This window comes from Amaranthus tricolor, chromosome 6, assembly GCF_026212465.1.
Source record: "Amaranthus tricolor cultivar Red isolate AtriRed21 chromosome 6, ASM2621246v1, whole genome shotgun sequence".
Taxonomy (NCBI): domain Eukaryota; kingdom Viridiplantae; phylum Streptophyta; class Magnoliopsida; order Caryophyllales; family Amaranthaceae; genus Amaranthus; species Amaranthus tricolor.
In genome coordinates, this window is record NC_080052.1 from 23,271,660 (window position 1) to 23,284,805 (window position 13,146).

The 13,146-nt window shown below is 34.4% G+C and overlaps 2 protein-coding genes across 2 annotated transcripts; one reads left to right on the forward strand and one right to left on the reverse strand.

Annotated features, from left to right (window-relative positions):
• Positions 1-1,496: 1,496 nt before the first annotated feature.
• Positions 1,497-7,142, forward strand: LOC130814777 (CRM-domain containing factor CFM3, chloroplastic/mitochondrial). Its single transcript, XM_057680967.1, has 9 exons — positions 1,497-2,872; positions 3,696-4,116; positions 4,202-4,332; positions 4,788-5,135; positions 5,247-5,403; positions 5,479-5,771; positions 5,856-5,915; positions 6,005-6,097; positions 6,719-7,142. The coding sequence occupies exons 1-9, from the start codon at positions 1,844-1,846 to the stop codon at positions 6,809-6,811; spliced, it is 2,625 nt and encodes an 874-aa protein (XP_057536950.1). The 5' UTR covers positions 1,497-1,843; the 3' UTR covers positions 6,812-7,142.
• Positions 7,143-7,326: 184 nt separating this feature from the next.
• LOC130814778 (uncharacterized) lies at positions 7,327-13,007 on the reverse strand. The gene is made up of 5 exons (XM_057680968.1): positions 12,795-13,007; positions 11,731-11,802; positions 8,918-9,084; positions 8,429-8,540; positions 7,327-7,916 (listed from the first exon to the last, which is right to left on the reverse strand). The coding sequence occupies exons 1-5, from the start codon at positions 12,831-12,833 to the stop codon at positions 7,731-7,733; spliced, it is 576 nt and encodes a 191-aa protein (XP_057536951.1). The 5' UTR covers positions 12,834-13,007; the 3' UTR covers positions 7,327-7,730.
• Between the last annotated feature and the right edge of the window lie 139 nt (positions 13,008-13,146).

Here is a 13,146-nt window from a genome sequence, read left to right on the forward strand (position 1 = left end):
AGTTAATATAACTTCCCGATACTAGCCAATATAACTTCCTTCCTCCATAGCTTTGCATAACTTCCCACCAGTGTTTAACTTGCGTAACTTGATATCCGTGAGACTTGGATCTTTTTGATTAGCAACTTCCATGCAATGCGTACTGTTGTTGCTTGATGCCATGCATACTAATGCAACTTATAGCTATTTACGATCGATATAACTTTCCAGTAGTTTTATAACTATATATGATTGTTATAACTTCCCAGTAGTTTTATAACTTATAGCTATTCACAATCGTTATAGCTTCCATGTTGTGTGTACTGTTGTTGCTTGATGCCATCGTTATAACTTTCCAGTAATTTTATAACTATTTACGATCTGTTGCTGCTTGATGCCATGCGTACTTATGCAACTTATAGCTATTGAAAGCTATTTCTCATGCAAGATAATATATACTTTTTGGCCTAAAAATTCTACTACTTAACTATTACAACTCAAAATAACACAATAAACATTCAAATTAACCAAGAGTTCTTAAATTAAATTATCACAACCCAATTAAAATATAATAACTAAAAGGTCTTTGAAAATAAAACTAAAGCATTAAAAGTAAATGATGAATGTTTAACTTGTAGCTAGTTTTCACAAATCCATATAAACATTGCCTTTGTGTAATGTTGTTGATGTATATGGATATGACACGTCAAGCATAAAAACTCCTCCCCATGTTGAAAAATAATTAGACCTGGATTTGCAACATCAATAATTGCCCTATGTTTCTTTTGTTAAATTTGGTAAATATTTCTTTGTCGTTGCTTAGTTGAACATTGTTAATGAAGTTGAAAAACCGTTAAACATTTTACTGGTTTTAGATTTTTAGGACTGCATCCAGCTGAAATTTGAAGTTTTTTTCACATATTGGTTGTTTATTAAAGCTTTTCACGTTTCAGGGTCAAAGGAACACGCTACTTTGATTGTCCACCACTTCATGGTGCAATGTTTAGACCAGACAAAGTATTTTCTATCAACGTGTCAGAAGGGATATGTTTAATTTCAGTACGATTTGACAGTTGTATGACTCGTACGCTTCTTGTGTTGTGGGCATGAGTTTTCATCTAATGTTTCTAATTCTATTATGATTCACTTCGAGGTTGGGTACTTGTTATTTGAGCATTTATGAACATTTAATTGAATATTATCAACTCTATTGTAGTTTAATCTGATTTGTAACTGATGTTGAGTAATCATAAGTCATAATCATAACCACTTTCAAGTTGAGCCAATTCCAACTTAAACACCAATATTTCACTAATATTAAGCTTCATTAAATTAAACTACATCTAATAAGTGGATTTACATTTTAGCTAAATCTAAGCTCCAAATGAGAATCATACGTTGATTTAATAAAGCTTTAGTTTTCTATGACTAGAATCGACTCACAAGTCACAACCTATAAAAATGATTAATTCTCGTAATTGTGTACTTTAATCTTACTCGATAAAAAAAAATCTAAACCGCGGCAACAAATTTTGTATGAGACCGTCTTACAATGAGATGGATTTATATAATGAGTCAATTTCTCTAAATAAACATTTTAAGATTGTAAGTGACCTCTTTAAGGTTTTAAGTGATCACTCTAACTCGCTGTAACTATTAAAAAGTAATTATTTTAAAACGATAAATAATCACTTTAAGATAATTGTACATTAAGCTAATTGAATAAAGATCGTCTCGCAATTTTTGAGAATTTGTGAAACAGCAAATCTAAACAACGAATGGGGCCAACGGGGCTTCCCAAACCCATCATCCGGGTATAGTATTTGCCCTTGTAGGTCGTGACCATGTCCGGAGATAATCAGTTATGGCAATTTCAAGGTCTCATCAATGTCTTCCCCCTCTCTCAGACCCTTGTTCATCTTCCTTCTCTTTGTCTTTAAAACCTCATAATACCCATTTTCTTTCCCTTATCAGACCTATCAAATTCAGCGTTTTCTGTTCTCAAAACACAATCCTAACAGAAACCCAAAAATCCCAACATCTCAACATTGATTATGAGTTTAAGAAGAAGAAACGAAAACCAAAACCAAGTTTTAGCGATCAAATCCGTGAAAAATGGTCAGTTAAACCCATTTCTCAAACTAAGAAATTCCCATGGCAAGTTCAGCAAGAAGAAGATGAAGATGAACCATCATCTTCTTTTTCAGAAGTTCCATTACAAATAGAGGAAACCCAAAAGAAAGAATTGACCCATCAGATGAAAAATCCCGAAATTTCCTCTATATCGAGTAGCAAAATTGAAGAACCCAGAATTGTTTTCGATAGAAATTTGAATCAAAGTTTGAGTAACACTGTAAGTGAACCTCTCAATTCTGCTTTAGATAATACCAATTTAATTAATACTTATCATAATGGCAATAGAAAGCAGTATAATGTTGAAGAATTTTGTGGGAATTCAGTTGAAATTTTAGCTTCTGAAAAATTAGTTCAATGTAAAGTTGATGTTAAGGAAAAAGAAGATAGTAAAGTAACATTATCTAGCACTAATTATGATAATGGCAGTAACAATTCCTGGAAAGTTAAGTCTAGTAGTGAGAACTTTATTCAAGGAAAGAGTAGAGATAGGTTGCCATGGATTCCAGAAGCCGAATCGGAGAAATCAGAAGAGAGGAGCAAGACTGTCTTAGCAGAGAAAATAATCCCAGAACATGAATTGAAGAGATTAAGGAATTTAGCATTGAGGATGAAAGAGAGGCTAAAAGTTGGGGCAGCTGGTGTTACACAAGCCTTGGTTGTTGCAATTCATGAGAAATGGAAGATTGATGAAGTGGTGAAGCTGAAATTTGAAAGCCAATCTGGGTTTAATATGAAAAGGATTCATGATGTTCTTGAGGTTAGATTGCTTTTTTGAATCATTTTTCTTCCTTATGTATTCTGATTCATGTTTGTTGGCTTATGATTTACTAATATCATTTTCCATAACCACCTAATACATAGCAATGGAATGAATTTTGTAAAGAAATTGAGATTGTCGGAGGGAGAGCGTTTTTCTGCTTCATTGTTGAATGTATGAACTGTTATTGCTTTGAGTGTTGTTTTAAATGAATATATATATATATATATATATATATATATATATATATATATATATATATATGTATATATATATATATGTATATATATATATATATATGAAAATGTTCATTTGATATCCATCTTTATACGAGAACCGTGAGAACCAATCTGTCTTACAAAAAAGTGTTACTTTTTTACTTAAAAGTTGTTACTTTTACCTAAAAAAAGTGTTACATTTTTTTTAAAATGATACTTTTAGGCAAAAAGTTCTATTTTCAGAAAAAAATTCTGAACGAAACTCACAATAAGGTGTTACTTTTTGCATAAAAGGTGTTTCTTTTTGGAAAAAACGTGTTACTTCCTATTATATTTTTTTGAAAAATAATTTTTTTTTCTGAAAATAACACTTTTTTGCTAAAAGTACCAATTTTTATTTTTAAAAACAGTAACGTTTTTTTGCCCAAAAGTAATACCTTTTAATAAAAAGTGACACTTTTTTATCAGACAGATTGGTTCTCACGATTCTCATATAAACTTGATTCTCACTAGTACTTGACCCTATATATATATATATATATATATATATATATATATAGATATAGATATATGAAAATAGTAATGTATGTTGATTCATTTGACAGAATAAAACAGGAGGGTTGGTGATATGGAGATCTGGTAGTTCAGTGGTGCTATTCAGAGGATTGAACTACAAACTAGATTGTGTAAAAACATATATGAAGGAGAAGACAGAAAATTTAAATGCTTCAACCTATCCACAAAAACATATGCCTGATTCCATGAGACTTCAAAAGAAATGGTCTGAAGAAGAGTCAGAAGAAATTCGTGTGCTGAACCGCATGTTGGATACGTTGGGTCCACGATATGTAGACTGGTCTGGCCCTCCTCCATTGCCTGTCGATGCGGACTTACTTCCCGCAATGGTTCCTGGATATAAAACTCCATTTAGACTTCTTCCTTATGGTGTGCGGCGTGGATTAAGAGACGAGGAAACAACAGGATTGCGTAGGACTGCGAGGATTACCCATCCGCATTTTGCTTTGGGTATGTCAGAATTATTTGAGTGTTATCAATTTAGATTCATAGTCATGTTTTGATTCATAGGATATTCCTGAATTGATTATCGTAGGGAGGAGCAGAGAACTCCAAGGTCTTGCTGCAGCTATTGTAAAATTATGGGCGAAAAGTGCTATTGCTAAGATTGCCATAAAGCGCGGTGTATTAAATACGTGTAACGAAAGGATGGCTGAGGAGCTGAAGGTGAGATCTAAACCTGATAATATTATGTCTTGGGAAAGCAACAAAGTATTTTTGTTAAGTGAAATTTTAGTACGCTTGATGAACCAGGAATGGTATGAGTTTTTTTATATCCCGGTTAATCTCAACACCTTCTATAAATCCGAAGAACAGTCAAGTTCAAATCATGAAATTTAGTAGGATTTATTTTTGGTAGCCAATAGTTATTATATATTAACTGTCGTATTGAATCATGTGCACTTCTTATTTACGTGAAGTTGCAAATGATTTTGCTAACAAGGATCAATTGAAAGCAACCTCTTTATCACTTACAAGGGTATGGTTGCGTACATCCAGTCCCCCAAACCCCACTTACGCGCTTACGATCTCGACAATGATAATACACCAATCTTTAGAGGAAAAGAATTTTGATCAATATGCCATCTCTTCTAACAAGCACTTTCAACTTGCATTTACAGAGACTGACAGGAGGGACATTACTTTCAAGAAATAAAGAGTACATAGTCCTATATCGAGGAAATGACTTCTTGCCTCCAAATGTGACAGTATCGCTGAAGGAAAGGGAAAGGCTGACAGTGCTTCAGTACGAGGAAGAAGAAGAGCGACGGAGTGCATTAACTTTGGTTAAATCAAATTCAAAAAACTGTAAGGTTCCCATGGTTGCTGGCACTCTTGCAGAAACTGTTGCTGCGACCTCCCGTTGGGGAAAGCAACCAAGTAATGAAGATGTGGAGAAAATGTTGAAAGATTCCGCTCTGGCTAGACGTGCTTCACTGGTCACTTATCTTAATAATAAATTAGCGATCGTAAGTTTAACGTAACTTATACAAATATGGAAATCAAGTCCCACTTTCGAAGCGATAATGACTACCCTCAAAACTATATTTTGTCTCACAGTTTGACTCCATTTCCTGTAGGCAAATGCAAAGCTAAAGAAGGCTGAGAAGGCTTTAGAAAAAGTGCAGGGATATCTTGAGCCGGAAGATCTCCCTACGGATTTGGAAACAATAACTGACGAGGAGAGATTAGTATTTCGTAAAATGGGCCTAAGCATGAAGCCATACTTGCTTGTGGGTAAGTGTTGCGACTTCGCCCTTTGGATTTTATCTTCATCCGAAGAATTATTTACATGAGTTGCCTCTATTATAGGAAGAAGAGAAGTGTTTGATGGTACAATAGAAAACATACATTTACACTGGAAATTCAGGGAGTTGGTGAAGGTAATTGTGAAGGGGAAAACTTTTGCACAAGTAAAACATTTAGCGATTTCCTTGGAGGCAGAGAGTTCTGGTGTGCTTGTCTCTATAGATAAAACTACCAAAGGATATTCAATCATTATTTATCGAGGAAAGAACTATCGGCAACCTATCAAATTGCGGCCTAGAAACCTGCTTACAAGAAGACAGGCTTTAGCTCGGTCAATCGAGCTGCAAAGACGTGAGGTAAGCTTGGTGGATGAGTATGCCTTTTGATTATTTGAATTGTTCAAATCATTTTACACTTAATTTATGTTGTGACTCACACAGGGCCTGAAGCATCATATCTCAAATTTACAAGAACAAATGGAGTTGCTGATGTCTGAACTAGTATGAATCGACATTTATATATATGCTTTTGCGTTTACAAAGTTAAGTTGACTTTTTGACCGATCTTTTCTTTTATAATGCTTCCATAGGAGGAGATGAAAGATGAAAAAGAAATTGATGATAAAACGTTTTATGAGAAATTGGACAATTCTTTTATTCCTTCCGATGATGAAATGGAAGAGGTAAGAGAGTTTTTGTATTCTTTGGACTTTCATGTAGGCTATATTACTTGAACTGGGGTACTGATGTCGGATACTAGTACGTGTCTAAGTGTCGTATGCGTCTAAATATTCAATTTTACGCCTAAATTGAAGTGTGTAAGTGTCATACCAATGTCCAAGCATCAAGGATCAAACACCAGGTACGTAAAGCAAAATGAAAAGTCCGAGTAACATAGATTGTAGGAATCCACAAGAGAAGAAAGTGACGAAGGCTAATGAAATGATATAACCATATTCCATCTTTTGGAAATAGATTGGAGCAAGTGAAGAGAACAAACAAGGAATAAAGAATTCAATACCTTCATAAATGAAATCCCTCCCTAGTTGGAATGATTTGGAGGGAACCCCGAACCTCTCGTCTTCCTCGACCCCTTTCCTTCCTTCATTCTCCCCCCTTTTCCTTCCCCTTTGATAAAGTTAATTTTAGCAATGTTAGAAATATGAGGAAGGAGATGAGAGCACAATTTGGGATGAGAAATAGATTTTAGTTTGGATATGAGTGCAAGAGGGATTCTTTTATCTTTTGTTGTTTTTTTCTTACTTAATGATTAGTGTATGTTGCTCCACTTGTATGTCAATTAGGATGAAGATGAAGAGGCTTATTTGCAAACATATGTTAGTGGAGATGAAAATGGTGCCTACTTAGATGCTGAGCTTTCCCAAGATGAGAATTGATTTCTTGTTGGAATCTTTTGATGATCAGTAACTTGTATTCAGATGCATATAAATTACCATCGTAATACAAGCATTAAGACGTAATGTAAATAGAGATTTGGATCTTGTCTTAGTTGGAGCAAGTATCGCTCTCTCCAGCAAAGTCCTGGGTTCGATTCTCACCGAACCCTCTTCTTCCTCGGTCCCCTGTAATCAAACAAAAGAAATGTAATATAAATGAAAATTTTCGGTGTAAATAGTTTTTTCATTAGTTACATATTGTGCACAAGTTGTACCCTTGTGGAAACTTAGCTGATTCATTTTTATCATTAGTTCTGATTTATTTTTTTCATTAGTTCCATTACGAGTTTATGATAACCATTAAGTGGCTCCCACCTAAGGTAGGTTCCAAGTAGCAAATGTCGTGTGTAGCTTTATATAAATAAATGCAAATAATTTAATAAGTCACTTTATTGTCTATCATAAATCAAAACAAAGAACTTTAAATCTTTGATCCTATTAAATCAGAGGACGGATTAATAAAGGAAATGACTTTAATGGAAAATTGGTTCATTTGAACATTGTTTTGAGCATATTATACAATTACAGTCCAGAACCGCAAGCTGTTTCTGGAACTTCTGTACTCTGCAAGACTTAACTTTTGGTAGAAATTAAAACTTGTGCACAGAAATGAACTTATTGAAGGGACCATTTAGTCAATATTTATGGAACTACTCCTAGTAGATAGTAATAAAGACTAATACAGATATTTTAACATAAACCAAGTCAAAATTTTCCAATGGCAGCCATACAAGCCACAGTAGCAGTGATTATCCCTCTACATGACTGAGACTCCTGATATTGTGACATTCAAATATTTTTACACATCAAATCATCTTGGAGTACTTCATGCATTAACTTCAGCTTTTTCTTCTGCCGTCTACACATTTTTGGAAGTAGCTGTAACACATTGTTGCTCTGCCTTCTTTTGTGCACGAACCAAGGCTCTTCTGGTTCGGGGCCGCATTTCTCGCACTTGTCTAGGAGCTACCATGTATGGCTCAAGGGCTCTATCAGCGAAAGGATGTTCATCACCGGTAAATATCCTAAGTTTCCGATCTCTATCCTGCATCAATTAGACGAGTCAAGAGTGAGGTTTTTCTAATTGAAATAGAACAGCAAAATGGAAAGCGGTCGAGCTATGACTGCAGCTGTAGCTAGTGCGATTCTTTCTATTGATCCTTTAATAATCGGCGTTCAACGGTTTGATTACTATTCCGATCCAAAACTTCATATCTAAAGAAATTAATACTTTACCTCTCAATAAAAAAAAATTGAGGAAAATTATACATTCTCATGAGGTGTACAGCAAGTTTAAATGCATAAGCTTTCCATAAACTCGTATACTTGAATACAAGTCTAAAGAAGATATCAGTTCATAGAAAAAACACTAGATTACATGAAAAACTAAATATTAATAAGAACATATATTAAGAGGATGTATTATAATAAGAAATACAAAAGAAAACGCAATAACCAAAAGAAAAAGCATTGAAAGGATGAGTTGATAGACAATTTTCAATAACAAATCCTACTGGGGAAACAAAAAATTAAGTTTTAAAGCTCAATAACACTTACGTCACGTAATTTATTTCTGGGAAGCATGCGGAGGACAGCTTTACGAATAACTTCCGTAGGATCCTTCAACATTTGATCCTTCAATGTTCTTTCCTTAAGGTGACCCACAAACCTATAAAAGAATAAAGACAGATGAGAAAAAGAAGGAGAAAAAAAATGTATGAAAATGATGAACACATTCATGACCCCAATTCACAAACCAGTTCAACCAACATCTAAGGCCTATCTTCATTATCCTTTCTGCTTTTTCATATTCAACAAATTATCCTAACATGCAACTTTGAAAAAAGTACTTCTCCAGCTACTGAAATTCTAGGGCAAGCAAGCAGTCGATGATGCTAGAAGCATATTGCCATTTACAATAGTTCCATGTTACGCAAAAACCAATAACATTATCTATGAGTGAATGACACACTTCAAAAGATAATCCTTATGCATTCAAATTACAATATCCATCGTATGAAAGTCCAAGTTGTATTAAGAGCTTACCCAGTGTGCCACCGATAACATTTATCTGTAAGTTTCCTCCCTGTAACGCAGATGTCCTTTGCATTTAGAACAATGCACATATCTCCATCATCACAATTAGGAGCATATGTTGGTTTATCCTTCCCTTGGAGAACAGTAGAAATTTGAGATGCTAATCTCCCAAGAACCTTTGGCATTTTTTGAGAGAAAATTATGTCAGTTACCCACTAACAAAAATAAAAAGATATTCCCACCAGTCAAGTACCAGAAGACACTATGGTAAGAGCTTTCCGCTAAATCGGGAGGAAGGAGCATGCAATAGTTTGGTGAAACTGAAAAAACAGAAGTTGAAATCTGGTAACATCAACTGATATACTGATATTTGAAGGACCAGACTCTGCGACATAACAAATTCTCATATATGTTTGAAGTTCAGCAACTTCTGCAATATCAGATCCTTCTCCCAGAATTACCAACAAAATTTCAAGTTTTATTGAAACTAAGAGTCAAATTACAATGGTTCCATAGAAACAATCTACTGGCACAGTGATCACAACAAGGTGCACAACAGGGACAAAAAGAAATGAAAGTTTTTCCCTCCCAAATTATTCCCTAATTTCCCTATCACCAGCAACCTCAATTGACAAATCTCACATAAGGGTTTTTCCATTTGGCAGCATTTGTTATTTGTTGAGTGAAATGAAATCATCATTAGCACATAAGTGTGAGTGGTGTGATATTATCTTGCACTGAGTTGTTAGAGATGGTTGACAAATCTCAACTCCTCCATGATTCACCATCCAACTCAACATCTCAGCGGACCAGTCTCACTATTCTAGGAGCTTGTGCTTCTGCTCGTGCACCTATACTACTGTGTAACTCATCATCGGAACTACCAATTATTTTCTTGACTCCTCCTCTACTTATTACTGGCATCACACAGCTACTCTCTCTTGTGTAGTCCAGACATGCCTCATATCTCCTTCTATGGATAGCATATCCACTTATCCACTAACTTCTATGAATAGCATATGCACTACTCTTTCACCTCCAATAGTAGATAATGGATACTATTTTATTTTCCCTCAACTTCGTCACTCCTTGCTACCAATAAGTCGAACTTCACATTGATGACAACTCTCTATACTACATTCTAATGTTGAGGTGAATTGCATTCTCAAACCCACACGCAGTGGATTGTTCATCGATCCTGGTAACACTTGGAAAACAATCACTATGGTATATATGCTATATCAATTTGTATAGATTATTTCTGTTTTTGATCTAATGCAGTATTGCATTTTGGATAAGCAAAAAACATATATGTTGAGTTTGAACTTTGGATTTCAAATAATAAGTGATTATTATAAGACTGGCTCAAGTAAGATAGAGAACACTTATTCTAGCACATTGTGCACAGAGTAGGTACGGATCTTTGAAATTTTTTTTTGAGTAATCCATTCCTTTCATTCTTTAGATTCTTTAACATTCGCCAAAAATGCAAAAATTTTTCTGTTCGATACAAACACTAATGAGAAATAACTAAGCATAATTGTTTTCAGCTCCTATTATTGAGTTTTGACACAGAATGTCTGATTAATGAAGAGCACACACTAGCAAAGTTGCAACACGTAATTCTTTCTCCACTGAAGGGACTACTACTAAACTCGTAAAAATGATAAGAAGCACTCAATTTGTTAAATTCAATGAGCTAATAGGGACAGAATTGGTTAAAGTTGTACATTTTAGTTAATTTAATACTCCCTCCTATTCAGCTTATGTGTCCCATTTCCTTTTATAGTCAAGTCACCTTAATTGTCCCATTTTTATTTTTGGTATGGGTTTTTGACTTTTATGCCCTTAGTAGCTTTATCCTATTTTCAATTATACCCTCCATTACCCATACTAATTTTCCTCCCTTACATTAAAAACCCATAATACCACTCTCTTTCCTACCTTTAGGATCCCACTTTTGACTCTCCTTAAAATCCGTGAAAAGTCAAACGGGACTCCTAAGGTGAATAGGAGGGAGTATAATGAGTATTATTTATATTTATGTTAAGTCAATTTCATGGTTTCTTTATGCGTCCTTATGAGAGTGGTATCTACATGGAATAAAGAGTAGCATCACATCCAAATGAGAGTCCTTGTTTGATTCCAATTGTAGTGAGATTTGGATAGTCATACCAGGAGTAATATTGCCTGATATTTATAGTAAGTAGAAGTATATAGTGTGTAGATCTTGCATGGACATAGGATTCTAGTGCATCCTATTATTGTTGCGGGCAAAAAAAAATGTATTTGTGTGAGCGTTAGGTATCAGCCATTATATTCTGTATTTCTAACTGTCTAACATATTAGTCATTATGTTTTTTTTGTGTGTATTAGCTTCTAAAAGGCCAATTAAGCTTTAGTTTAAATATATATGTTCTAACAAACTTAAATTAGTATAATATAATGGATTCTTTTCAATTTAAAATTCACATTGCAATGCACGCAAAACGAGTGGTAGTATCGCGAGAAGCCGCGCCCATGACATCATGACCGTTAACACAATTGCAATGATATTCGCGATTTTTTCCTATGGCACTAAGCACTAACTAGTAAAACCTACAAAGGGTTAGATGCTCAACATCCATATAATTCAACATCGTCTTAACAAACAATACCCATGGAATAATCACTTTATATGGGAAGGAAAGATAAACAAATTTTAACAGCAATAGAGAAAGAATATACACAGCAGCTTAAAGAAAATGCAGATAATTGCTGTTGATTTGTAAAGAAGCCAGTGCGAAGGAGTGAATAACAAAAAGATACTGAAAGAAGTTCACCTGGCCTTTGGCATCAAAAACCCTCCAACGCAAACCATCCAAATTAATGCGCTTCAAACCGGCAAGTGCTTTCTGCGTGAAGTAAAAAACTTATATCCTCAGAAACCAGAATCAACTAAACAACTTCACTAAACCAAAAGAACAGCACAACATAACATCGCTCGAACTCCAATAAATTGGCTCGGGCATGGGAGCAAGCGGGCAAAGTAAGCTACCAGAAGTCAGACAAAGATACAAAAACAACACTGAAGTAGCATGATTTCTAAGATATGATCGAACAGGAGACATAACCAAACATGCATTACCAAACAAAGTACAATAAGAGTTAACTTATCAACTATAGACTCAGAAATAAGAATCAACTAAACAACTTACCAAACAAAAGAAAAACGCAACATCACATCGCCCCAATGCTAATAAATTGGCTCTGGCATGGGAGCAAGGGGGCAAGGTAAGCTACCAGGAGTCAGACAAAAATACCAAAACAACACTGAACTAGCATGATTTCTAAGGTATTATCGAACAGAAGACAAAACCAGACATGCATTACCAAACAAATTACAATAAGAGCTATGCTTATCAACTATAAACTCAGAATTCTCCTACAATGTACGAATGAAACGGGAAAAGCAGCTAAATAGAAAAGAAGACTTTGAATCTACACAAATATAGCAAGGTGAAGATAACATTATGGTTTCTCAACCATTAGTTTTACCAATTTTATAATTCAAGAATTCATTCCAAAATTAACACAAAATCCCACCATAGTAATCATAGTATACCAAATTAAAATATTTACCCAATGCCCAATTGTTCAACAAATATTTTAGTAAAATATAAATCATTATATTGACTAAACGATGTAGGTAATCAGATGTAAAACCTTTTGGGCATTTTGACAAACATATAGCATGCATTCCTTTAGTGTTTAGTTTCAAGTAACACAAACTGAGATATCACCGAAAATCATACAAAAGAACCCTAATAAACCTAAGATTAAGAAGTGAAAAGTACTGATTGAAGCAACAGACAAGTAAAAGAAATAAGAATGAAAAGGAGAAAACCTTCATGTTGCCATTGAAGGCTCCTGTATTCATCTTCATCCTGAATAGCGAGTGCGATCACAGGACCTTCGGAAGTTTGACGGTCCAACTTTTTCTGTTAAACCCTTGAAGAGAAACGCGATAAGATGAGTATACCTTAATTAGAGTTGTACATGAAATTATCCAAAATAAAATCATACAATTGGAGAAGTTTAGTAAAAGAGTTGATCAGAGAAATAGCTAATCGTATGCATTAGCCGGCTAAAATATAAGTATATTTGAAATTGACGTAACTAAAGATATTAAGGATCATAAACTCTTTAATCTAAGCCTAATTTATTTTTAACGTGATAAAAATATCACCCATAACTTA